Raw genomic sequence first — 27,164 nt, forward strand, 5'->3', positions numbered from 1 at the left:
TAAAATAACAATGGCAAAACCACACCACCACAAAACCTACCAACCCCAAACAAAACCACAAAGAGACGAAAATCAACACCCGCTCCCCGCAACCCAACTCTTGGTTTGTCCCCATGTTTTCTTACAGTAAGACCGCTCTCTGCATCCCGCCTGCCTGGCTGGCCTGGACCGAGGGACCAGAAACGCTGGGGGCAGAGCCCCAGTCACTGTCAACGGTTCCAATTCCACAGCAAGTCAGCAGGCGGTGCGCCAGGTGGAAGACCAAAGAACGGGGCCGTGAGATTTTTCAGTGTGCTTACGAAACGGGACAGAGAACGGCAGCACGTGGCCTGGGAGCCAAGGGGCGTATGGCACCGAACTTGCAGTCAAACACGTATGTGCACATAAAACAAGAGTGGACAGCAAAAACATTCAGTCTTATGTAAGTTCTTTGGTTATAAAGAACGGCATTCTGTAACCTTTGCTGCAAAGAGGGATTTACAACTCATTCTTAGGCAACACAATCTTTTTCATCTGCTCCTGTTCTGAGAGATCGCCCAAGCTGCTTTGTAACGAAGTCCAGTACCTTCCGATTTTCTACAAATCACTTTTCTCCCCATTTTAGTGTGCAGACTTGTCTGTCTCCAGACATACTATAGATACCATTTCATATACATAACATATACTATTTATAAAAAAAATTAGAGCATTGACTCCAGATTCTACAGTAAGAACTGATTAAAATTGTACAAGAATAAAGTTTGTTTGAATCTGTGGAGGTTTCTACACAGGGTGGGTGTGTAGTGAGTGCACACAAAAATACTGCCACTTCATTAAGCCAGGATTTTCGGTTCTCCGGAAGAAAGCAGAGGCTGCCGATTCAGCCGAGTGACCAAGCGCGGCTTCTGCCGGCTCGGGAGGGGAAAGGAGGTGGCCCCAGAAGCCACGGCTTCTCCGCGCTGGTGTGAGGTCCGGCTGGGCCGCAGCATGTTTTAAAGATGGGCTGGTGCTCTGGCTTGCTGCCTCTCACGGAGCGGTCGTGCTCCCCTGGAACACAGAGGCTGGTGAGTGCAAGCTCCTGTCCCCGCCCTCCCCACCCACGGAGACCATCCCCCATGAGGGGCTCTTCCTAGAGGGACCTGCAGGATCTGGCTGACTACAGGATCCAGTTCTAGAACGTACTCGACACAAGGGGTGAACCTAGCTCCAAGGCTGAAGATTCTAAGAAAAGTAATGACAGACAGCAAGACCTAAAGTTAAAGTAAAAAAAGTGTTATTCCTGGGTCTACACTGTAAGTCATACCAGGGTGAGAACAAAAGTCAAACCTGAGTGCTTAAAAAGTCCTCAGACTTTAACACTGTCAAAACAAATTAAAACCAAGATAACAAAAATACTAAAGCAATTTTCTAAAAAAGAAAAAACTCACCATAGTCCCACATTACCCTGATACAACAAATGTCTTTGTAAATTCCACTTTTAAACCAAGACCTTTGGCAGGGACACACTATTCTATTCTGGAACCTTTCGAAAGCAAAAATCAGGTAGTGTTCCTGTTACTGGGTTCTAAATAATCCAGGCGATGAAATAAGGCGGGGGTGAGGGGGAGTTTGCTGCCCCTCTTCCCCCTTCTGCGGGCCGTGCTTCTAACAGGGCAGCCCTCAGACACCCTACCCTGTATCCCTTCAGCAGGGGGGTTTGTGAAAACCTTATCCCCACACCACCCCTCACCCCGCTCCACCGGGGACTGAAGTAAAACCTTAGGTGTGCGGGGCAGCGACTCCTGGGAATTTGTATTTTTAAGAGGCATCTTCTCCCAACACCCCCCAGTGAGTCTATTGCACATTTAGGTTTGAGAAGCACTGTTCCAGGGTGAAGAATTAACCCCTGGACCACATTCTTCCTGGACTTCTTGGAAGAAGGACTAAAAAGCTGATGTAGGCCAGCAAAGCAGATTCTGCTTAAAATCAGTGTAAAGGAAGCTGAAGACTTTTAAACAAATGACTGTTTAGCTTGCAAGAACAGTAATGAGTAACTTTATTTTATTCTTATGTTGGGGAAAGAAGTCTTTTCTGAGTTGTAAGAGACCCCACTATTTGTTTTTTGCAGTTTATTTATGAATATGCGGTATAAATGACCACACACTGAAATTTTAAGGGCTAGTATGGAAGACTTGGGGGAAGAAGCCAGCAAACTGGGATGATAACTTCCTCAGCAAAACAGAGAGACAGACGGGCACCCTGATTATCTGCTCCTTCACTGAGCTGCTTTCTAACTCTGTCAGCTCTTTGTTTTGCTAAGACTGGTGCTCCCATACCCCTTACACAGCTATGGCTGGGGTGTGGGATCAAAACAGTGACCCTGAATGGGAAGAGATGGTGGTACTCTTAATTATATAATTCACTATTTTCCTTAGGAATATTAGCAAAAACCCATTTTGTTCCAGTACGAAAATTAAACACTATAATAAACCAACCTGGGTAACTTCCAAAGCCCACACTTAAATTGCTCAGGGAATTCACCTATGCTTCCCCAAAGCATTTTTTATCCTATGGGCACCAAATGGCTGTATTTTATCAAATCTGCGATGCATCTCTCCCCCACCACCACCCCGTGCTTTTTAACGTCTCTGAAACTGCTGATATGATATAGTTTAATTGGAAGTATTTGCTTTAATGATACATAAAATAATAGCGTATCTAATAATCAAAGAAATCACAGATGTGATGAAATATGGTAGATGCTACCAGGATACCTTGGGAGAGCCCGTAATTAAACATCTCGGGGAGTGAACACGAGATTGACTGACCCTTATCGAGGTGAACACTTAATTCAACATGAACCCATATGCTGGTCCTACATATGTCATAACCCTACTCGGAAACTATGAATGCAGACTTGCTCCGCCATAGCCAGCCAGCTGGGCAGCATGTGAACTTGGTCCCCAAGTGGGCCCATCGTCCCTGTCAGAAACATCTGAATGAACCTCTCCTACTAAGTCACTGTGATGAAGGGCCTCTGGCAGTTGGGGCACAATTAGGTGCGCTCACTGATAGCACAGGACCCGAAAGACTGCCCCTGGAATTTATCACCTGGTCATTCTCTGCCGAGGAACACAGCTGGCCAGGGTCCTGTGGCCCATCTGAGACACCCTTACTGTCCGTTGTATTTGGTAGGTTCCTCCTACTCGAAAGTTCTCCAGCAGAAGGATCTGTCAAACCATCAAAATCTTTTCCATCTGACACACCCATAAACTCTGTGAAAGAATGGTCCTCGAGGATGTTTGTGGTGTGTTCTATGGTCACCTCCCTGGGGCAGAACTCCCTGGCCGGCTGGCCACATTTGCTGGAGCAGGCATCTTGCTCTGAACATGAGCTGGCCCTACAGTGGGTTTTGGAGTTCTTCTCAGGGAAGCTTTGGGATGATGGGCTCCCTTTGGCTAAGGCACTGTTTTCCTTGAGTGGCACCACAGTTATCTTATCCTTTACCAGGCCTCTTTCTAGTTCTGTCAACTCTTTGTTTGAGGATGGTCTGAAGTCATGCACAAGTGACGCTCCGGGATGCTCACTGGTGTCTGCATCCTTTGTCTGAAGGGCCAGCTGATCCGAGCTGTCACTAGAAGGGACCACCATGTCAGACAGGGTGGCATTGGAGGCACTGTGGGAAAAGTAGCCACTGGTGATGCTGCTGGTGGTGGGGCTGCAGGACACTTCTTTCTCCAGGACCTTTGAGTTCGTCAAATCCACTTTAGAAGAAAACCACTCTCTGTTCTCCAAGCTGGCATTGTAAACGCTGAAGTCGGCAAACTCCACAGGTACGTAAGGCTGTGAACTTATCAGCTTCCGGTTAAGAGCTTCTAGATCGTTTTCCTCCTCCTCAGAGTCCTACAGAAATGAAGCAAAAGTCAGCCACGAGCTCCTCATAGCAATTGCATTGTTGAGACAGGTTGTAAACACTTTACTGTTAAAGGCATTCACCTTCACGTGTTTAGTGTTTTTTGTTTTTGTTTTCTGAGTTTGGTTAAATCTTGTCACCTGTCGTGGACAAAGGTACATTATCCTCAGAGATCTGTGAGCATGAACCCATTACCATCCAAGATGAAGAGATTTATTTCTTCTGTGCTCACTCACTAATAATTAGAAACCTTTCCTCCCCTGGTTTAAGGGAAAGGATGGAAGGAAGTGTAGTAGACTTTTAATTAGTTCCTCATGATTAGTTTTCAGTTGGAGATGTTCTCATTTCTAATTAAATGAGTAGAGGGACAGCCAGAGGCAGAGAAGAGCTGCTGTTTCATATGTTCTTACAATCCTCACCTTGGGGAGCAAAGTGCAGATAAATACGATGATTTGCAAAACGTTTCTGAGCTATTTTATGGGGAGGAAGGGCCGTATATAAAGACACCCCAACGGCGAAAGGGAAAAGAACACGATTTCAACATCCATTTTCAGTATTACACTAAATATTGTAAGTCTGTAAAATACTAAATCAATCTGACAATTACTATTTTCTAGTATTTTTGAGAGGCATGGAAGAGGATTTGACTAGAAAGTGAGGAAGATAGTGAGAGTTAAATGAAAATCTCTTTTGTCAAATAGCTTTAGGATTCTGTTTATAAAGGTTGGTAAATATGCAAGAGTGGCTGTTATCATCTTCCAATCTCTCTCCCTGAGTGAATGATTCTTTTAAATTTGGTAGAAAACAATATAAAACACATGGGCATTTTATTTTCAAATAAAAATAAATGATATTACTATCTAGTCATTTCTGATTAACCTCATATATGTCTGATGACATTGCAACTATTCCTTTTCTCTTTTAAAACGTGACTTTCATTCAACAATATTCATCAAGCATCCTCTACATGCCAGTCATTGTCCTAAGAACTGGGAATACCAATGCTGAGCAAAGACAGGCATGGTCCCTACCCTTGGGGAGTTACGACTGTGGTCCTTGCTCTAAGGATAACCCTGGGCACTGCTGGGTGGATGAAATTGCCATCAGTATAACAACAGAGTAACTGTAAAGACCTGGAACCAAAACATTAACCTTACTCATTTCAAGAGAGACAAAAAGAGAGAGAAGAGGTGAGGAAGAGAGAAGGATGGGGAGGGTGAGGAAGAGCACGCTCCACGGACAGAGCAGATGGGAGTTTACAAATGAACATAAATTTCACCTGCTGAATTTTATAGCAATATTTTCTATCTCGTAAGATGCTAAATACCTAAAAAATAGCTTAATACTCTTTTTAGATTTTAAAATAGCTTGAATATAAATTATTTAAAAGCATCAGTAGTCTTAATTCCTTGTCTGTTAATCAAAGGTGACTATCAAATATCAGTGATAAAATTCCAGAAATCAGCAAAACAAAATTTTTGGCAACACTAACCTCTCTGTCTTATCTTTAGCTGCATTCTAATTAAATAGCACTGTTAAAAAGGGGGTGGGGTAGAGAGATCTCTCCCTAATGTTGGGAGGAAACGTGTAGTAAAGGAGCAAAACTTGGACAGAATTGTCGGAATCAGTAACCTGTGCTATATTTTCTAGATTCTCTACCTGACTTGTTTAGACTCAAAATTGGATTTCAAGTGTATGTTTCTCTTATATTTCCTTCTAATTTAAGCTGGCAAAGAAACATAATCCCCAAGTTCAAGAGTCTCTGATGCAATTAATTACTAAAAAGTTAGCTGTTGCAAGGAAAACCAAATTTGAAGATGAGAATTTATAATTTGGGGCCTCTTTTTATGCCTGAAGTTATTTCTTCCTAACACTGAGGAAAGGTCTGTCATCCTAAAATACAACTTTGCTGAGTGAAATGTTCAAGCATGAGTTTAATGTGTAGAAATAGGTATACACTTATTAAAATCACAAAGATAAACAATCATTCCTAAATAATTAGAATGACCTTAGTAAAACTGAAGAGTCTACAAAAACAAATAGGGATCAGTACCTAGTTATGCACTTGGGGTGGGGTTAGGATTAGGGGAGTGACCTAAAGAGAAAGGCTAAAGGAGTGGGGACAACTAGTTCTAGAAGAAAGAAAACTGAGTAGAGATGAATCATTCTCCAACATGTAAACGGAGATGGAAAGTTTATGAAGTTATGCCTTCCAAGGAGAAAAGAGGACTTAATTGGCTTAAATTGTATTTTAAGGGAACTTGGTTAGATAGACTTTTTTGGGGGGGATGGGGGGAGACAGTATCTCTTGGTTCTGTACATTTTATTTATTTATTTATTAAAAATGTTTTTCTTCTTTTTTATTAAATTTATTTATTTATTTATTTTTGGCTGTGTTGGGTCTTCATTGCTGTGCACGGCGAGCGGGGGCTACTCTTTGTTGCGGTGCGTGGTCTTCTCATTGCGGTGGCTTCTCTTGTTGCGGAGCCCGGGCTCTAGGCACACGGGCTTCAGTAGTTGTGGCTCGCGAGGTCTAGAGCACATGCTCAGTAGTTGTGGCGCATGGGCTTAGTTGTTCTGCGGCATGTGGGATCTTCCTGGACCAGGACTTGAACCCGTGTCCCCTGCACTGGCAGGTGGATTCTCAACCACTGTCCCACCAGGGAAGCCCCATTTTATTTATTTTTTAATTGAAGTGTAGTTGATTTACAACGTTGTGTTAGTTTCTGTTGTACAGCAAAGTGATTCAGTTATACAGTATATACTCTTTTTCAGATTCTTTTCCATTATAGGTTATCCCAAGGTATTGAATATAGTTCCCTGTGCTATACAGTAGGACCTTGCTGTTTATCTATTTTATATATTAAACATTTTATACCAGAAACATTATTTATCATTTTACTTTAAAGGAGACTAAACTAAGAACCTTCCTACTGTGTCTTAAGGACAAAAAGAATGAAAACTCTTCCTAAAAGTGGGACATGGAGTCAAGTTCTCAAGCTTCTCTACAGCTACAATATTCATGATTTGATTTTTGAGATTTAGTTTATGCAGCTGATATTTACCTATAGACAAAACACCTTGATTTTAAGAAGGAATCAAAACCCACATTAAAACAGTGACCTTCTGGACTTCCCTGGTGGCGCAGTGGTTAAAAGTCCTCCTGCCAATGCAGGGGACACGGGCTCAAGCCCTGTTCCAGGAAGATCCCACATGCTGTGGAGCAACTAAGCCCGTGAGCCACAACTACTGAGCCCTCACACCACAACTACTGAAGCCCACGCGCCTAGAACCCATGCTCTGCAACAAGAAAAGCCACCGTGATGAGAAGCCTGCACTCCGCAATGAAGAGCAGCCCCCGCTCGCCACAACTAGAGAAAGCCCGTGCACAGCAATGCAGACCCAACGCAGCCAAAAATAAAATAAATAAATTAAAAAAAAATAAAAAAAAACAGTGACCTTCTGTGTGACTTTCACCTGATTAAAGTCATTTTCACTCCTGCTCTAATCAGCTGTCCCTCTCAGAGAGATGGTCTGTTTTCAGAAAGACTCCATCAGCCAAGGGTCCCCAGTACTTCTGTCCATGGTACTAAGGGGAGGGCAGCCCCTTTTAAGAAACAGCAGCAGCAGGTGATGAAACTGCACTATCTCTGGGAGCCCCTGGAGTCAGCCCAATTCTGCCGAGGGATGGGGTTTTTGTTCTGATGCTCTCGTTAAGTGTGAGACCTTGGGCAAATCACTCAACAAGTCTCGTGTTTCCTCTTCTGTAAAACGAGAGACAAAAACCATATGCTGTCTATGCAAGACCCAAGAGAGGGAGAATTGACCTTCTTTCTGCTCTTCTGTCTGCATAATGACTTAAAAAGAGAGACTCCAAAGGCATACTGTTGCTTTTATCTTATTCACAGAAGACACAAAGTACATTTGTCTATCTTCCCAAATTGATGAGACAACAAAGGAAAAAATAAAAAAAGACTCTTTTCAGACATCTGCCCCAGAGCTACATGAGAATAAATGTACGCAGTTTTAAGCCAAAAAAAAAAAAAAAAAAATTAAGCACAGCTATATTTACTATATTTTATGTGAAACGACAGGTTTCTTTGGTAACTAGGTGGGCTTGAAAAATAAAAGGAACAATGTCCCAATATTGCTTCTCAAAAATGACTGCAAACTCCTTTGATCAGACTGAACCACTGATTCGCCCTCTAATTTTCCAAGAGTGGAAAAGGAAAGAAAGTGAATAGGGAACACAGGAATAAAGCAGTTTATATCCATTTGTAAGAAGAGAAATAAAATGAAATCTTCCAAAAGAGAGACTAGAACCTCAGATCAAGCAAGTAATATTATTATCATCTACCAAAACATCCTGGAAAAGCTGCTATCTGAAATAAATCAAACTGTTCAATAGTTTCAGAGATGAAGAGTGTGCAGTGAGCTAGATGTCTAAGGAGAGTAGAGGCAGGTCTCTCAAGTAAGATCCCAGCAAGAAAAATGGTTCCATCAAACCCTGCTTAGTGGGTTTCATGGTGTGTCTGATCACACAGAATCTAACTGCTGCTCAAAACTTCCTGGGTCAAGAGAATCTGGTTCCATTCTACCCTCTGCTAGCTAAAAGTCCCGAGATGGGTTTTATTTTAAAATAATAAAAGGAAAGTAAAGAAAATAACTATAAAGTAAATTGTGAACAGTGAAACTAGCTGCTGGACGTCCCCAGAAGGGCCATCCAGCAGTCCCTTGATGGTGTGCTCTACCAAAATGTATTGTTAAAATACGTTAAAATTTAGTGCCCGTGCAGCATGGTGATGGGTACCACGTCAATAGACAGACAGAACCAACCAGCCGGAGAATGGAAGGCGTAATAAATTAGCCACCTGGCCTTTTTAGCCCATGCTGCAGCCTTTATTAATTAAGCAGGGGGAGGTCAAGTATGTGACTGAAGAGCTCACTAAGACTGGGAGGGACGAGGAGCAGCTGTGCCTGGCGTGCAGGCTCTTCTCCAGCAGGGACTGGGGGGGCGGGGGGGGGAGGGGACTTTGGGATAGAAGGACAGGGAGGACACAGAGACAGTTGGCGGGGAGAGGGACAGAGGGGAGGGGAAAATGATGCCTTTCCTTCTTTCCTCAATGGCCAGGAAGAGTGAGAAGGTCATTTCTTAAGATCCCCTAGTGCTCCAAGCCTGCAGGAGCCTGGCCTGCTACATGTCCGGGTCAAGTTCTAGTCAGCTTCACACAGTGTGCATCTGCAGCATATTCTAGAACCTAGAGGTTAAAAGACCTCATGCTGATGACCCTTTGGAATGAGTCTGACATGGTGCAGCTGGGAAAGGAAAGGGCCCACACTCTGCCCACAGAGCAGACCGCATGCAGATGTGAACATCAAGCAGCCCCCTCCAGCTCCAAGCTGCATCCAAAGCCTAGGAAACCACAGGAGAGTGAAAGCTGAGACACAGAATTAGAGAATTCTTTCCAGGCATGAGAATATACACTTGCATTTTTAAACTGAGGTATCGCTTATGATCCCAAGTGCCTGGTACATAGTGTTTTAAAAACTATTTCTCCAATTTGAAATGTGAAAACCAAGTGCTAGGGAATGAGGTTTTTCAGGTAGGGTTTCAACCTACCAGTGGTAAAATACAGGTAAGCCCTCCTGAAAGCAGGACTGACACCGAGGGAGTTGGAATCTATTTTGCCAGCAAATTAAAAGAGGCTACCTGAGAGGTACAGATGATGAGGATGGGCAGTGATGGATGGTGGAGAGGCTACAAACTACAGGATAATCTTGACAATAGCATCAGGCAACACAAAAAAAGCTCTCAAACACCCACAGCTAAACGAAAGAATACTTACTCCAAGTAAGTGCAATTCCTCTAGGTAGATTAACTTCAGAATCTGGGCAATATGTACAGGCTCATTAGAAAGATTCAATATTAGTTAAAGTGATCTCTGTGTTATGCTTTTTAAAGATGAGAATCATTAAAAGTGGCTTTTTCCTTTTCCTAAGCAAATTTATACTAAGCAAAATAATAATAAGTAAATAAATAGAAGGAACACTTAGAAAAATCACAGGTCACGGCCACGTCCATGCAAAATTTCATTACCAATGATCACATGATTTAAAAAAAAAAGCCAAGACTCAATACAGATCTTAATTTCTTCTGAAGTATTTGGATGACTGTCTGTGAAAGGGCCTTAAACCCACCACCAGGCAATATGACAGAAATGGTTCCAGGACTTACAATCTTCTTCTCACGTTTGCTATTGTGTTCTACAGGCATGCTGCTGCCATTGCTTCCCGAGGGCACAATGCAGCCAGGGCTATGTGCCTGAGGTGGAGACATGCTCTGCAAAGGTTAAGACACACAGATGCATCACACACAGAAGACAATGACAGCCGACATACACATTAAGTACGTGCACGTTAGAAAAGCAATGCAAACACTTGTATTATGTGTGAGTAGTACATACAGCCAACAACTGTGCAGGCTTGAGTTAAACTACTGATGAAATCTGACAAGACTACACAAATTCTATGGCAAATAGCATAACCAAATTTATCAAATCAAAAACAAATGCCTTTCATATTTTCAAAACACCTAAGGGACATCTCTTTCTCACTTGAAATAAATACTCTGAAAAAAGCCATAAACACAAAGAAAACAACAGCAGTAACAACAAACAAACTCTACCATGACCCTGTGTGCTTGAGAAAGAGATATTTACTCCAGAACAGGAACCATGGAGTGACAACCCATACATGTCAACATGTGGCATCTGACTTTGTTAACGCAAAGTGTTCCTTCTCCACAGGCATAACGCGTCCATTCTATTGTACGTGGTACAGACAAGTCAAGCATTTACCTCCTGGCTTAGAAGAGGCCTTGCTTCAAGCGCCATCCTTTTCTTATGCTCTTCTTTTACAGGCATTAGGGGTTTGAAAAACTTTGGCGGCTGAGGTGAGAATGCTTTAAAAGGGCTGACTGTTAAGGCATGAAGATTCTCTGACGTACAACCTGGGGAAGACAAAAGGTATGGATTTACAGGCACAGAGCACTTTAACCAACACACAGGAAGCGAGGCAGTGACCAAGCCAGAGGAATATCTGGCGTAACAAAGAGATTAGTATGTGAATACAGTTGACCCTTGAACATCTCAGGTTTGAACTGCGTGGGTCCACTTATATGCTGCTCATGCTATGCTTTCTGAATGAAATGCTCTCTCTGCTTTTCCTTTTTTTCAATAAATATACAGTCGGCCCTCTATAGTCTCGGGTTTTTTTGGTATACGCAGGGGCTCCTGGAACCAGTCCCCCGTGAATACTCAGAGATGACTGTATTTGGCTGAGCATTAAAACGGAGGTAGGCAAAAATGCAGATATATCTACAAAGTTACAAAGAGTCATCAAAGGGCTGGACAGCAGCAAAGAAATCAGAAACCAAATTTTCTACCTTCTTTTCAAGATCCAGCTCAAGCATCAGTTAACAGACCAATTTCAACTCATGCTGATTTTTTTTTTAACTTTTATTTATTTATTTATTTATGGCTGCGTTGGGTCTTTGTTGCTGCACGAGGGCTTTCTCTAGTTGCGGCGAGCGGGGGCTTCTCTTGTTGCAGAGCATGGGCTCTAGGCATGCGGGCTTCAGTAGTTGTGGCACGTGGGCTCAGCAGTTGTGGCTCACGGGCTCTAGAGCAGAGGCTCAGTATTTGTGGCGCATGGGCTTAGCTGCTCCGCGGCATGTGGGATCTTCCCGGACCAGGGCTCGAACCCGTGTCCCCTGCACTGGCAGGCGGATTCCCAACCACTGCGCCACCAGGGAAGCCCCCATGCTGATTTTCTATCTCTCTGAATTCTCAGAGCCCTTATAACCTACACATGCATTTTGGCATTTTATCATACATACTCAATGAGTGAGCCCTGTGTAAGTCTTCTTGCAAGTCACATTTCCCTCAAGCCACCCTGCTCCATATGACTAAAGGACAATTCTTCTTTCTTGCTTTTACTCATTTCTTACCTTTTTGGGCTTCTCTTTCTCCTTCTATATTTTCTCCTCAGTTCACTGGTACAATGGCACACAGTAGGTAAAATATAAGGGATAAGTAAGGTAACAGAGCCGATTTACATATCCTAAGAATGCTGTTCCCTTCAGGGCATTGGGCAATATAATATATATATATTTAGGTAATAATGTTGTCATCAATCAAATTCATTTCTGGTATCAGTTTTGAAATTTCCTTAGGGACCAGAGACATGTTCTCCTAAAATATACTTTGATTCCAGCACAAAAACATGACGGAGGTGGATATTCTTTTGGTAAAGAATGAAACCTAACCATAATGTAATAAGATATGTCTGTCTCAAAATTGACTTCAAAATCAGGAAATGACACATGAAATGTGATTTGAAAATTACAAGTGTTGCACAAAAAGCCTATTATTAATTGGATGATATAATGGATACAAAGCAAAAAAAAAAAAAGTGAACAGGATATGTTCTATTCAAGAAGACAGTTTTGGATCATCTAGCAAACTAGAATTTCAGCTTCCTACCATATTATATGTCATCTATAAAAAAATTTCCCCCCATGCCTTTCCTAAGAAATTATAAAGAAATAACACAGAAAAAAAATCTCACCACTACCTTCTTTACTCCTTCGAGGTGAATCCCTGGGCAAAGTTCCATAACACGATACATCCTGGTAACTGGGGCTGTAGTCAGACATGTCTAACTGGTTCTCTGGCCAACCCTACAAGGTAGAAACATGGGTTAACCGTAATTAAGTCCCTCTAAAATGAGAAATGGGGACTTCCCTGGTGGTCCAGTGGTTAAGACTCTGCACTCCCAATGCAGGGGACACGGGTTCGACGCCTGGTCAGGGAACTAAGATCCCACGTGCCACGCAGTGTGCCAAAAAAAAAAAAAAAGAGAGAGAGAGAGAGAAATGAAGCCTGATTTGAGGGTTTTTTTTTCTATTTTTTAATGGCAGTATGTGCTTTTCTTTATTTATTTTTATTATTAAATAGATCTAACATGTAGAAAAGTACTGAACAATATGACAAGTGCTATCATACCCAAGGTATACCTGGAGTGAATAAATGATTTAAAGACCAAACAACAACACTTTTGAGAGTAAAACAGTTCCACTGATATTTTTCCTGGGTAGTAGGCATAAGCTTGAACTTCCCCAGGCAAACTGGGTGGTACGATTACTCTACATATACTTGAGATTTAAAAGTTCCAAGCTGGCATAAGATACTAGTATACTAAAGGGAGAAACCTCTTCCTTTATATCATATAAACTTAGTTAATCCTACTTCAACTTCTTAGGAGATGTCTATCTCCAAGGATTAGATTTTAAACTTCTTGAAGACATAATCTGTGTTTATACTTTTTGAATCATCTACCGTCCCTAGAATAGTAATTTACATACAATATATGTTAAAGAAATATTTGAATATGATAATGCTGTAAAATGTCCTTAATTTCAAGTTCCTAATTTTCCCCATTTGAAATAATTTTGATTTTGCTATGGTGGACGTAATACCTTAAGTCATTTAGAGTTAGACCCATAAACACACAGATATTTATTCAATTATGTTTCGTATGATCCTGATATGGAAAGTATCATGTTAAGTAATAATGTAACACTCAGAGTGCATAGCAATTTCACACCAAGTGTTTGAACTTGGAAATGGACATGTAGAGACAATTATCTGCATCAGGTTAAGGTGGGAAGTCCAGAGATTTTAAAAACACGAAGATATTCTAACTTACCAGACTTAGATTCTACTAATAACCTGGCCATGCCCACGGGTACACACCTTATCATCATCGTCAAAGCCAGAAAGGTCTGGTCGACTAGAAGAGACCTGTAAGGGATGAATGGTTTTATCAATGTGGTTTATATATTTAACATAGCTAACTAAATAAAATATCACACATACAGTTGAAGGCTGTATGACCTTCTCCTTCCCTCCTTCTTTCTTCTAATATTTATTATTTCCTTATTTATTTGAATTTATTATAATTCTGCTCTAATATTTATCATTACCCTCTTTAAAAATATTCTGATTTTCTTTTTCTAACTTAAAATTTTTTTATCCATAAATATTTCTTTATGAATCTCTAAAAGATAAGAAATTCCTACTCCCTTTTTAAAACCATAATACCATTATCACATCTTTAAAAAAATTAAGTGATTCCTAAATAGCATCAGATATCCCATTAGCGGTCAAATGTCTATAAACATTATCACAGTTAATTTTGAATCAGGATCAAGATAGTTAATACACTGCAACTGGATGATATATCTTGTAAGTCTTTTTTAATTTATGAGTTTTCCCTTTTCTCTAGATCATTTTTTTCCTGTAACGTTTCCCACAGTCTGGATTTTGTTAAATAAATCCCTGTGGTATCATTTAACATTTTCCTCTGTCCCCTATAAATATTAGTAGTTAGATCTACAGTCTTGACCAGACTTAGGTTCAATTTTTTTGGGGGGGGTAGAATACTTCTTCATAGGTGGTCTTTCCTTACTTTTAAAGATATATGTTTTCCTCATTATTTTTAATATAATTAATATTTTAATAACATTTATAAGATCTACAAATTTCCTAACAATAGCTCTAGCTCTTTAATTTTCTCTACCATCTAGTATTCTGCAGTATAAATGGAATAATAGGAAACTTAGGGCTAAGGATTTCCCTCTAAGTACCACTTTAACGGCATCCCTCAACTACTGATATACATACCATTTTTTATTATCATTCAGTTCTAAATATATCCTAATTTCCATTATGATCTCTTCTTTGACGCCTAAATTAATTAGAAGACTTTTTTCAATTTACAACTATATGAGTCTCCTATTATCAATTTTAAGAACTGAACCGTGGTCAGAAGAAGTAATCTGTATGAAAGAGATTATAGGGATTTGCTTTTCGGACTACTGTAAGACAACTTTCATAAATGTTTACTGTGTTTTTAATCATTATCTGACAATTCTTGAGAATGGGAAGGCAAATAACAGTTTTCCTTGAGAGGATCTGACTTTCTCTCTGCTGCTCCTGGAAAGAGACTACTTTGAAGCAGTCCGCGTACTGCTCTGTCCTTTCTTCCCATGGCAATGCTCCCCTCCACTGGACGTAGTTTCTGTCAATTGGATTTCCTCGATGGAACGGTTGAGGAAGGTAATCAAAATAAAGACCAGGCACTATGGAAGGGTCTCTACGGAGGAGTCTGGTGCCCTATCACACTGATGGGCAGCACAGTAAGATCCATCGGGGCAGCTAGAACGGGGAATGTAAACAGACTCAAGGGCAGCACTCAGCAGCTCTGGCAGCAGGATCTCTACCTGACTCTACCATCCTTAAACCAACTACATTCAATTTACATCTCAAAAACTTCTTTCAAGGACATAACTTTATGGAGAGAAATTTGCACGATTCCACTAAAAGCTCAGGCACGTTACATGTAACGGCTCTCTGGTAAGCTTCGCTAGAAAAGAGGAGCAGCCTTGGCACCTTGGGATGCCCACACTGGTGCCGAATGTTCTATCCCCACCTGTAAACCCTGACCGGAGGTCCCCTGACTTGCTGCACCCCAAACCCTGAGAAGCGTCACGTGGGCGGCAGCCCCTCCCGGGTGAGCTCACATTATGAACATTTGGTGTGCTGAGGCTTCGCCGCAGGTGCCGAGCTTTGGTGGAAAGCGCTTCTTTGACTGTGACTGCCTGCAAATTTGAAAAGGACATTTATTTTTCTTCCTCTGATGACAAAAGTAATATATGTTTATTGTGGAGGATTTAGAAAGTATAGAAATAAAGATCATTTCAATCTTACACTCCCTCTCCCCCCATATTTACAAAACTGTAATCGTATTGTATCTTTTTTTTTTTTTTGCTTAATTTATCAAAAACATTTTTCATAAATAAAACCAGGAAAACTGCAGAACTAAAGACATTTATGTTGTGGATTTTTATATAGGTGGGCAGAGAAAACATGGATGAAATACCACTAACTATACATCTCACTTGGAAAATTACAGTCAACTTTTATGCTGCTTGTGTTTCACTCGTGCAGCAGTTTAGGTGGGACTAAAGGAAGATTTTTCTGACAAACGCCAATCTTAGTCCTCTTGTTGTTCAAAGCACAGTTTCCATAACTTCGGCTACTGCCTCGATCGAATGACATCTCCTGTGCAGTTCCACTACCTAGTGGATTATTTTCACCTGAATATCCTGCTTTTGCCACAGAAGTTAATCTGGGTCCAAAAATCAGGGAGAGAATATGTGGTTAAGCACGTGGGCTTCGGAGTCAAGCTTTCTGGGTTCACATCCAACTTTGTACCCCTTCTTAGCTGGGTCACCTTGGGCAGGTTGGCTAACTTGTGTCAGCCTCAATTTTTTCATTTACAAATGGGAATTATGACAGTATTTACCTTGCAGGGTTATCTTGAAGATTAAATGAAATAATGTATCAATATTACTTAGGCAGTATTCAATAAAAGGTAGTCATTTGAATTTGTGTTACTATTCTGTCAAAGTAACTATTTTGTCTAATGAGAGGGCTACTCAAGTTTTTCTTCTCTGATAGATTGAGAGAGAAGGTGTTTGGGAAATACATTCATCTTTGTCCATTTGGGGTGAAGGCTGGTGATCTCACCCTCTGGTCCAGATGCTGCAGTTACTTGCCTGCCGGAGCCGCTCCAGGCTCAGAATGTTCTCGACCTGCAGCACGCCTCGCGTATACTTCTCGATGTATGTCTCCCCATCTGCTGTGCCTTCGTTCTCACTCCTCGCTGCCAGGAGAGCCAGAGTCTCCCGGTCCTCAATCTCCTCTGTTGCCTAAAGAGACAAGAAGGCAATTAGAATACTTTTACCTGAACAACATTTTTCTCAAAATTGTGGTGAGAAAATTATGTAAAAGTTTTGAGATTTAACGCATTCTCCAATACTCACATTTTGATATTTTTAAAAAGTAATACATACTTTACCTTTGGTATGTTGGATACTATTTCATAGGTTACACCACAGGAATAAAATATATTCTTCAGTGATATTCTCCTCTTTAAACTCTGGGTGAAACTCTGGTAGAAAAGGAAAGCTGAATTAAGCGATGTGGAAAATATAAGTTATTTAGTACTTTACAAATTGTAAAAGCATCATCAATTACTATGTTTTTGATATACACACAACACTTAGTAAAACAGAAAAAAACTGAATGGAAAAATCCTTGTCTCCAATCCTGAAGGACAATAAATTCCAGCTGTCATTTAGGTATTAGATTGCAGAATTTGCAGCCCATCCAGGGTTTTTCTGTGGTTGCTTCTTTTTCCCACTTGCCGTCTTTCTACTTGATCTTGTCAGGGTTTAATGAATCTATCTTGGCACAGTCAGAAGTCAACTCAGAGGATCAGTTTTCCTGACAGCACCTCTGAGATGAGATCTGGGGAAGCATTAGGATAGAGATTTCTTTGGAGCCTGCCTTTGTCCTGGTTTTGTCACTAACCCTCTTGGACCAGGCGCTTAACCTTTTTCAAACAATAAAATGTCATAACTCCACTGCCTCCTAGGATTATGGGCTTCAAATCGGTCAAGGCGGAAAAGTCCTTTGGTGGATGACATTTACCTCTGCTATCCTCATACCCTGTTATCTTGGATAAATGAGAATCAGATTATAACCTGGTAGCGATTTGCACAGCCACTGTATTAACACCCCAAAACACTACTTTGTGATAGAGAGAAGGAAAAAACTTTGTGCTCATGTATGAAACGGCACAATCAGGCCCCGTTACTACCTGTTTGTTGTAAATATTGGCTGCAATCCGTTTTCGTAATACCAGCTCCATAGCAGCCGGGTGGCTGAGCTGGACTGTGGTCTTCACTATCAGGTAAATCCGTTCATTTTGTGGGGTGACCCTATTCAAGTGAACGGAATCATGCACCGAGGAGTCCCAGGAGGCTGTGGCTGAAACCTAGGGACGGGGGAAGGATGGGGACATGGAAACAAGACAACTCAGGTGTAGCAGTTTTACGTCATGCACTAGAAAGAAAATAAATGCAACTCTACGTTGAATCATAGATGTTTTTTTAAAAAAAATATTTATTTATTTATTTATTATTAATTTTGGCTGCGAGGGGTCTTAGTTGCGGCATGCGGGATCTTTAGTTGCGGCATGCGGGATCTTTAGTTGTGGCACACGGGCTTCTTAGTTGCGGCATGCATGCGGGATCTAGTTCCCCAACCAGGTATCGAACCCAGGCCCCCTGCATTGGGAGCGCAGAGTCTTACCCATTGGACCACCAGGTAAGTCCCTCCTTGCCTTTTTGACAACACACACATTCTATTTTTTAAAGTTCCCAGTCCTCTTCCCCAAAGCCCAGACCACAGCAGTTTAATGGGCAGAGAGGCCCACAGGCATGTGCATTAATCTGAAGCCCTTTAAGAGATTCTTAAAGGTCAGTTACCTCCTCATCACTGTGCTTTATGATGGGCAGGTAGAAAAACTGGCTGCCATGCTCCTTGGGGAGGATGGAGTTCACGCCCGATGCATGGGGGCCCACAAGCTGCTCATTGGCACTGAGGTCATCCGCTGACCAAGTCCAGGGCACAGAAGCAAAAGTGGGGGAAACAGATTTTTAAAGCAAGCATCCAAAATTTTTAAATATGCTTTTTACAGATGAAGTTTACATGTAATGCAATTTTATTTAGTTTTTCATTCCTGCAGTTGTAACAGCAACTCCACTAACTACAACAACTTCTATCCTTTACAGAAACAACTCCAGGAGCCAAAAAGGTGCCTTTGTGACTCTCCTATAAATGGACTGAATACATTCTATATGTAGTCCTGGGAGCAAATATTTTCACTACATAAACACACCTTAGAATTTTGCTGCTTTCTGTCAATTCCTCCTATAACGTAGTGTTAAGTTTGTGGTCCTACTTGCATAACTTACACTAAATTAGAGATTTGAGTGGTTATCGCTTCTCGGCCTTTTGGCTAAGATCAAGTGTAGAGATTTGAGTGGTTAAATTATCAATTTAGAAACAAAGTTCTGAGCACTTGGGAGAAATGTGAAGACCATCTTTTTCCAATACCCTACCCAGTGTAGGATTCACCCTTCACAAATCTCTGTATATAGTCATCCAGTCTTTGCTTGTATAATGGGGAACCTCCAATAAAGGGGAACTCACCACTTCATGAGGCAACGGTCTATTTCTAGGCTTTTAAAAAAACTGTTCACATGAAGAGCCAAAGCCAACCTCCTGTGTCTTCCATTCATCCATTACTGGTCTTCCCTCCAGAAGACAGGTTTTCAGGCTGTGCTTTGAGGATCCCAAGGGCCCTGCAGAAGGGCCTGCCAGAGCCTGCCCATCCCCAAACTCAGCAACTCTGCTTCCGTATTCCACACATGGGGTTCCATTTACAAGTTCATATTGAAAATGGATTTTACTGCTAAAACACATTGAAAACCCTTGTTCTATATTCGCCCAGGTTCAATCTAATTTCTACAGTAAAGGACAACCCTTCATTCAGGGTTACAGATGATCGTGTTCTAGAAACAAAACAAATGGGGGTGGGGTGGGGAGCAAAGGGCACCAGTCAGAAATGCAGATTCCTGGGCACCTGCAATGCATAAAGATTCAGATCTCTAAGGGCGATTACCTTCTCAGGTAATTTCCATGTCCGTTTCTGTTTCAGAGCAATAACTGCTCTCATGCCTTTGTATGCAGTTCTCAATCTCTCAAGTGCTGTCTTTTTAAGAATAAATTTCCACATCTGTCTTCTAGTGATTCGACATGTCATGGCTTTATATATTTGGTTGGAGTAAAAATGTCACCTAAATATGGCATGTGCGTGATTAGGCAAGCGACTTAAGGGTCAAAATACTGCGGGTCTGATTAGATTACAAACCTAATTCAATGTGATAAGCCTTGGAACGTCAGGTTCAAACTTACCGTTCAAATCAAGGAAGAGAACGGGTATGTGGGTTTCCATTCCAGGTGGTGGGATCCTAAATTTAATAACAATATTTAATCATAACAAAATATGTGTTTTACATCTTGTTAAATAACCAAACACGACAGAGGCATGAAAGCAGAAGAGAACCACTGTGGAGTCAGATATAGGTTCTACAAATGAGATATTTTCACAGATCTTGTCACCCTTCTTAACACAAATCATGGGAATTATGTGACTTATATAAAGAACTACCAGTCATATGAATTACATGTAATTAATTGAAACACAGATTATTTGAAGCCTTTCTGAGAATCATTCTAGTGATGGGAAGAAGGGAAGTGGCTATTGTTAGAGGAGGAACAGGGGACAGGAGCGATTTGCCTCCAGAGCCCAGGATCCCATGCTGTTTCTTCTGGGCATTAGGACTGACTGATCAACCCACTGACTGACTGATCATTGTGGATGTAGCGCTTAAGTGCTGACTCTATGTTGAGTCAAAATAAACAGGCAGGAGGGCAAATAAGAAGACATATTTTCTGCCCTTTTCAAGTATGCTCTGGAAACACCCTTCTTTCGACCCAAGATATGAGAATGTCTGGAGATCAGGTAATCATGTCCAAGGGGCTCATGCCAAGGGCTGGAGGACTATCTATCTGACTCCCGGCCAGTGGTAAGTGCTCGCTGGCTTCCTGCGAGTGGAAGATGGTTGCAGTGGGCAAGAAGAAGAGCGAGGGGAGCACTTAGGGCTGGGTGGCCCTTCCCTGGACAGCTCACGGTACTTAACATTTTCTGCGACAATCCTGGCAGGTCACTCGCATGACCCGCCACAGACCACGGCACCCGCGTCAGGCCTGCCCAGAAGGAAGGGCAGACTCACCAGTCAGCAGGCGCCCCGGGGATCCCGCTGCCCGGCGCGGGCACCAGCACGGCATTCCGCTCCTCCGTCAGCCCTACCCACTGCTCCACCAGGCGGGCTTCCCGCTCCACGTCGTCCTCCGTCTTCTCTGCGGGACAAAACGAGGGCATGAGCGCCAAGAGGGAGAAAGGACAGTTTCTAAATTTAAATCTATTTGCACGCAGTGGTACCCACAAGTGCCTTAAACATCCACGGTGTCCCAAGTAGGGAACTGAGGCTTTGAAGTTTAAGACGGAGCACCCAGACAAGCTCAGAGAGGCTAGGACACTAGCCTAACAGATCATAAACCCAGGAAGAGTGGAAAGAGCACTGGAACGGGGATTAGAAGACTTGGGTTATTTTACTAGTTCTGTAATGTTGGAAGGTCATTCAACAGATGAGTCTTAGCTTCCTAATTTGTCAAATAGGGTTAATACAAGTCATGTCTACTTCACGCACCTGTCAGAAGGACCAAGTGCAATAATGGATGTGACATTGCTTTATAAAACCACACATCATTTTATAAGGATAGAGGATTAAAAAACACCATATATTGCACTCTGCAAAACTAACTTGTTTTCCTTCATGCTCGTTATGAAAGGGATTTTATTTGATCTATTTTGCAATCCTCTTAGCCTAGTTCAACTCTGGAGTTACCTGGGCATAGGCAAAGTGAGTTTTCATTAGCAGGTTGAGCGCACACACACACACACACACACTGAGGCCAAGAGCAGAACGCGGAGCCAAGATGTTTTACTGGGGGAGGACTTTCGCTGACTTCTACGTGAAGCAGATTCACATTCAGAACATGTCCTTTGGTGGAGAACCAACCACACTGAGTGAATCGTTCACTCAGGATGAGAAACCGGGTTTTTTTTTTTGTTTTTAATTCATTTTTACTTATTTATTTTTGGCTGTGTTGGGTCTTCGTTGCGCTGCGCGGGCTTCTCATTGCAGTGGCTTCTCTTGTTGTGGAGCACAGCTCTAGGGGCGCGGGCTAGTAGTTGTGGTGCGTGGGCTAGTAGTTGTGGCTCATGGGCTCTAGAGCACAGGCTCCGCAGTTGTGGTGCACGGGCTTAGCTGCTCCACGGCATGTGGGATCTTCCCGGACCAGGGCACGAACCTGTGTCCCCTGCATTGGCAGGCAGATTCTCAACCACTGCGTCACCAGGGAAGCCTGAAACCGGGGTTTTAAGCGCAGATTTCTGCTCTAGAATCCAAGTGGCCATTGCAAGCGTAAGCAAACCGAATCCTCGGAGCTGGGTGGTGGCGAGTGGAGCTGCAGGCCGGCTTCAGGCCACCCCGAAGGAGCCAAGAGCGTGGCTACCGCCCAATGGTAGCCGCGGCCCACCTGCCAAGTGTCGTGGCTTCAGAAGTGACCCTTTAGCTGCTGTCAGTCCCAGGTTCTGAGCCTGGAATACCTCATGTGGAGATGTCGATATTGATGGCATTTGCATTCATCAAAACAAAATCTGAATTTAACGTTTAATGTCGGTTAACTCAAGTAATGAAACATTACTTTCAAATTCAGAGCCTGCTTAAACACTGTACACTAATGATTCACTAACATCTATAACTGTTATAGGGTCAAAAAGCTAAGATACAGCAGTCCAGCTAAGGGAGGAAAACAGCCTACCACTACTGTCTAGAAGTGAAAAAACTACTCTCAGCCAAGACTTTAATCTCACATACCTTTTTTATTGCTGACTTTTTTAATCTGTTCATCCAGGTATTCTCGCCGTTTAATGAGGGCATCAGACCACCTCTCTCTCACACAGTTTAAGTCTTCTTCCTGGCATCAGGGAGGGAAAACATTTTCCTGTAGAGCACACAGATAACTATTTCTTTTTAAAAAAAAAAAAAAAAAAGATGTTTAAATTGATTAGGCAACTTTTCATTAGGAAAGACCATTGAACATTGCTGTGTGATTAATATGCAAGAAAGCAAAGAGGCCTCAGGAACACTGCATGCTGATTGAGGATCCCATGACTCAGAAATCAGAGCCCCTGGATTTCCAAAAAGATAACTATACTTAAAAAGCAAGAGAAGCTCAAACTACACCAGCTGTTGGATGCGTCTTATACGGTATGTGCGTGTATGTATTTAAGTTGTAGCTATTCGTTTGAAGTGTTTGTGATTCTAAGCAGGAGGACACCAGAAACAGAGCCCAAATCACAGAGCAGCAAATGGAATGGAAAACGACAGGCATTTTCATCATTCATAGCTCGATGGCTGGATAAGATGTATTTTCTGAAAGGCAAAGAATAGATCGGTGGAGAACTTTTCAAACTTGCTGCAAAGGCTTTACCTCCAACCGCTACCGTGAGGCTAACCGAAAACTTCCCATGCAAGAAGCCAACATGCAGTCAGCCATGCTGAGAACGGCCAGGAGCAGCCGCTGGACTCGCCCGTGAGCCACGTGGCAGGAAGCGCACAGACAGCCACAGGACGTTGGTTAGTGGCGTTGCTGAGACCCAAGGGGATACTGGTATTTCCCCTACCAGTTGTTTTTACTTGCTTGTTTTCTTTCTTGGTGAAATTATGAGGTGGGAAAGACACCTACCAATTCTATTCAGGATGCTCTTTGACTTGCCTAATTCCAGCCTAACCCTTAAGACGTTACATTAAGAGCAGACACCTGAGAACTTCTGAGGCTTTACCTACAATGGACCCACATTTTACTTACAGGAAGGCACACCAGGAAAACATGCTTTTAAAATTTATGTAGAGAATCAGTACAAAGACTGGGAACCAACCCAGAAAACTTCATCTTGGTTTGCCACCTTGACCATTACTGTTATCCCACATTCCATGGACAGTAGTAGGCCAGTCAGCCCTGACTAGGTAAAATTTCACATTTGCATATATTTTTTCTCCCCTAGATTTCCGAAAAGAGATTTAAAGCTGAGAGTTAAATTCTCCAGGTTATGAATAAGATTGGCCTTAAAGAGAGAAGAAAACTGGCTAAACAAAACTATGTGCTTAAAATGTCTTCAGTTTTCCTATCCGGCAAAAGTCTTTAAAAATACAATGGCACGTTAGAACAGTACTACTCTCTTGGATATAAGGAGCTAACTGCAGGTTCACATAGGAAAGAGAGGTCTACTTAAAGATTATGGATGGATAACTACAATTCTTAAGATCACCAATTTAATACAGTGAGAGTGGTCTTGTTTAGAAAGGCTGTACGAGCTAGCAATTTGAGATAGCATAGCAAAAAAGCAGTATCTGCTTATAAATTTTGAACTGACAGGGAAATCTATAGAAATAGTATTGTATCGCTGATTACACTGAAAGCAAATCAAAAGCGAGTGAGAACTGCATATGCTTGCTCTACGGTCCTCCCTTCCTCCTCCCTGCCCTCGGCTTTGCGAATGCTGGCAATTAGCAGCAGCTGTGCCCCATGCCACAGGACTGACAGCAGCAGTAATACCTGATAACTATCCATATCATCACCATCCTCATCATCTCTCTGGTAGGGAAAAAATAAACACAAAGGACATGCATTTTTTTTTTTTCTCAAACAGCACACAAGGAAAATAAGTCTTTAAGCTTAACACACACATTACAATGGATAGCACACACAACATCGGCATAATAAAACATTTAACCGAATCTCAAAAAGTGGATATAATTCACTTGTCTATAATTACTTAAAGAATTTAAGATTTAATTTTTTTTCTTTAATAGAGAAAGCAGTGATTTAAAAATGGGAACTCTCTCAGATTCTCTTAGCTGGGGATTGGACACAACCCCGCTGGGTCAGGCCTTATGGCCCTGTTATGCAAACAGTTGCTATTTGTTTCTGGGTGAGCTATTTGACTGAGATTTAGAATGGGCAGAACTAGAAAGGACTTTAGGGAGTCTCCTGCTCAACCTCCTGGTTTTAGCTGTGAGGCAGCTAAGGCTTGAAGGATGAAATGACTGAAACCAAGGTTCACACGGATAGTGGCAGGGCCAGGACTGGAGGCCAGGTCTGCGCCCTTGGCCCTGCACCTCACCACTGTCACTGTGAAATCATCACAGGGGAAGACCCAACGGGAAGTTAAGGCTCCACGTACAGTCAGCCCTCCTTATCCGCAGGTTCCACATCTGCAGATTCAACCAACCACAGAACCGTCCTGATCGGAGGGCCGAGTGTACTAGGTCATTTTATATAAGAGACTTGAACATTCTCAGATTTTAGTATCCAAGGGGGGGAGGGTTCTGGAACCAATCCCCCCAGATACCGACGGAAGACTGTAGAAGGTTCTGTATACTGTACCACCGCAGTAAGAGCACAGCCCACTATTTTGGATACATGGCTCTATCATTATCCACTGTTGGATATGTCAGTATCCATGCCAATCAGGTGAGAAAAATCAGAACTGTCCTAAACCCATGGCAACATTTTACAATAATTACATAAACTAAGCATTTTGGCAAAACATTTGCAAAACAAAATCATCGTGTGGAAAAAAAAAGGGTTTTAGTTGAGACAATTTTCCTTAGAAACAAGAATAAAGAGGGAATTCCCTGGCGGTCCAGTGGTTGGGACTCTGTGCTCTCACTGCCGAGGGCCTGGGTTCAATCCCTGGTCAGGAAACTAAAATCTCACAAGCTGTGCAGCCAAAAAAAAAAAGAAACAAGAATAAAGAAATTCCCATTTGTAGAGAATATCCATCTCTATGGAGGCAGGTTCTACTCAAAATGAATACTGGGCCATGTAACAACCTTCTTTCATTTTTCTATGGTTATTGGAGGGTTAATATTAAAAAAGGAACTGGAGTGGCCTAGTCAGACAAAAGACAAACTTTTTTTTCAAATGCCTTGAAAAGTATAATTACATTATTTTCATATCTAAATATACTGCCTTTTAAAAGTGCTTTAAAAATACTGTTAAGATTATTCTCTCTGTAGACTTTAAAATAAACTTCAGTTTTAGTTTGGTAACCATCATTTTCATTTGGATAACTCTAACTTCAGTAGTAAGCACACTACTGAAATAATTTTTCTCGAATTAATTCCTCCTATTAATGAATAAAGTACAAACAGCTCTAATTTATCATTATCTTTTAGGCTAAGAAGATACTTCTATTCACTGAAAACTAGCTTGAGCTTTCATGATGTAGAACCATTGTGACATCAGCATATTCTGGATTGGCTCAAGCTATTGCATCAAAATAATTCTGAAGTACTATGTCAACAACAAAAATGGTACTGGACATGACCTTGAGCATGGCAGCAAACAAAAATAAAAGCTTTAAAACAGTCACCGTTTAAATTTGCATGACAGATACTGTAAGAAGAGCATTCAGCACTGGGGGAAGGTAGATATTTGAGAGCTCAAATTTTGACAAAAATCAGTTTTAACTCAAGAGGTATAGCTGTTTTTAAAAGTGCAAATAATCAATCCTTGCAATGTTCATCGAACGGGAATAGTCAGCCAGGTGATGGTCCATGTTCATAGGTCATAGTTCACACACACAGATACAAAGTTGTATCTAAGATCAGAGATTTATTGAGCCACAAAATTTTACGGCAGAAAGGGACCTCAGAGAATTATTACGTCTACCTCATCGTTTTGGAGGAAAGAAAAAGGGAACTCGAAGTTTAAATTACTCAGTTAAGTCAAACAAAGCTTAAGAACCCAGGTCTCCTCACTCCAAGTCTGTGCTCTTTCTACCAGGCCCTGCAGTTGCCCCCAGAGCTGATGGCCAAGTGAGGGACAACCCAACTTCCACTCCACATACGGCGAAAAGTCTGGCGGAGAAGCTTCCCTGGAAACAGCAGACTCCGGCCTCACAACTCCGTTCACACTCTTCCCAGGCTTTGAGTCGGAGGCAGTTTTGGCCTGGGATGAGGAAGGCAGTGTCTGACACAGCTGCGCCTTCCTGACGGCCCAACAGTCCAAGCCAATGTTGCAGTAAAGTCTTTGCTGCCATGAAGCCAAAAGGAAACTGAGATGGAAGATGAATCCTTCTCAAGATAGGCTGGGCTTACGCCCAGACTCCACGGAGAAAAGTTTTCTCCCCATCATGACAGGGAGTGAGGGAACCAGCATTCAGCGGTCTGATTCTTCCCAGTCCCCAACTACATCTGATAGTAAAGTGGGGACTTGGTGAAGCACATGCGTTCTTTCAGGCCCCTGGGGACAAGTTCCTGATCTTAAAGTTTACTGTGACTGGTAAATAAGATGAATTCTTAGATGGTTCCATCTTTTAATTTTTTTTTAAGTGAGAAAAGAAGGTTTAGCAAAAGGAGATTTAATGAACAAAAATGATCATGAGGACAACTTTCAATTAAAAAAAAAAAAAGTAAAGCTTTCAGAGAGCTGGTTAATTATGCCAGTGTATGGGGGCAACTTTCTATTAATGAAAGTGGATCAGGCCAAAGCCTGCAGTATCAAACACCCAACATAATTCGGGCCAGATATAAAATAAATCCTGCCTAAAGTAAATGAGC

At 41.9% G+C, this 27,164-nt stretch overlaps 1 protein-coding gene and 1 non-coding gene across 2 annotated transcripts in view; one reads left to right on the forward strand and one right to left on the reverse strand.

Moving 5' to 3' along the window:
* Positions 1–1,091: 1,091 nt before the first annotated feature.
* The window catches only part of KIF13A (kinesin family member 13A), a 215,474-nt gene continuing 189,401 nt past the window's right edge, over positions 1,092–27,164 (reverse strand). The window contains 15 exon segments of the mRNA XM_059938003.1: positions 1,092–3,062; positions 3,064–3,861; positions 10,107–10,211; positions 10,729–10,880; positions 12,506–12,611; positions 13,687–13,734; positions 15,516–15,589; positions 16,550–16,706; positions 16,856–16,948; positions 17,660–17,836; positions 18,330–18,454; positions 19,822–19,877; positions 20,703–20,829; positions 22,413–22,512; positions 24,154–24,192. Coding sequence (XP_059793986.1) covers positions 3,024–3,062; positions 3,064–3,861; positions 10,107–10,211; positions 10,729–10,880; positions 12,506–12,611; positions 13,687–13,734; positions 15,516–15,589; positions 16,550–16,706; positions 16,856–16,948; positions 17,660–17,836; positions 18,330–18,454; positions 19,822–19,877; positions 20,703–20,829; positions 22,413–22,512; positions 24,154–24,192 — 2,196 coding nt within the window. The 3' untranslated portion in view covers positions 1,092–3,023.
* LOC132375505 (U2 spliceosomal RNA) lies at positions 18,843–19,039 on the forward strand. The gene has a single exon (XR_009506052.1). It is a non-coding gene; the product is annotated as a U2 spliceosomal RNA (small nuclear RNA).

This window comes from Balaenoptera ricei, chromosome 11 (assembly GCF_028023285.1).
Source record: "Balaenoptera ricei isolate mBalRic1 chromosome 11, mBalRic1.hap2, whole genome shotgun sequence".
NCBI classification, from domain to species: Eukaryota; Metazoa; Chordata; class Mammalia; order Artiodactyla; family Balaenopteridae; genus Balaenoptera; species Balaenoptera ricei.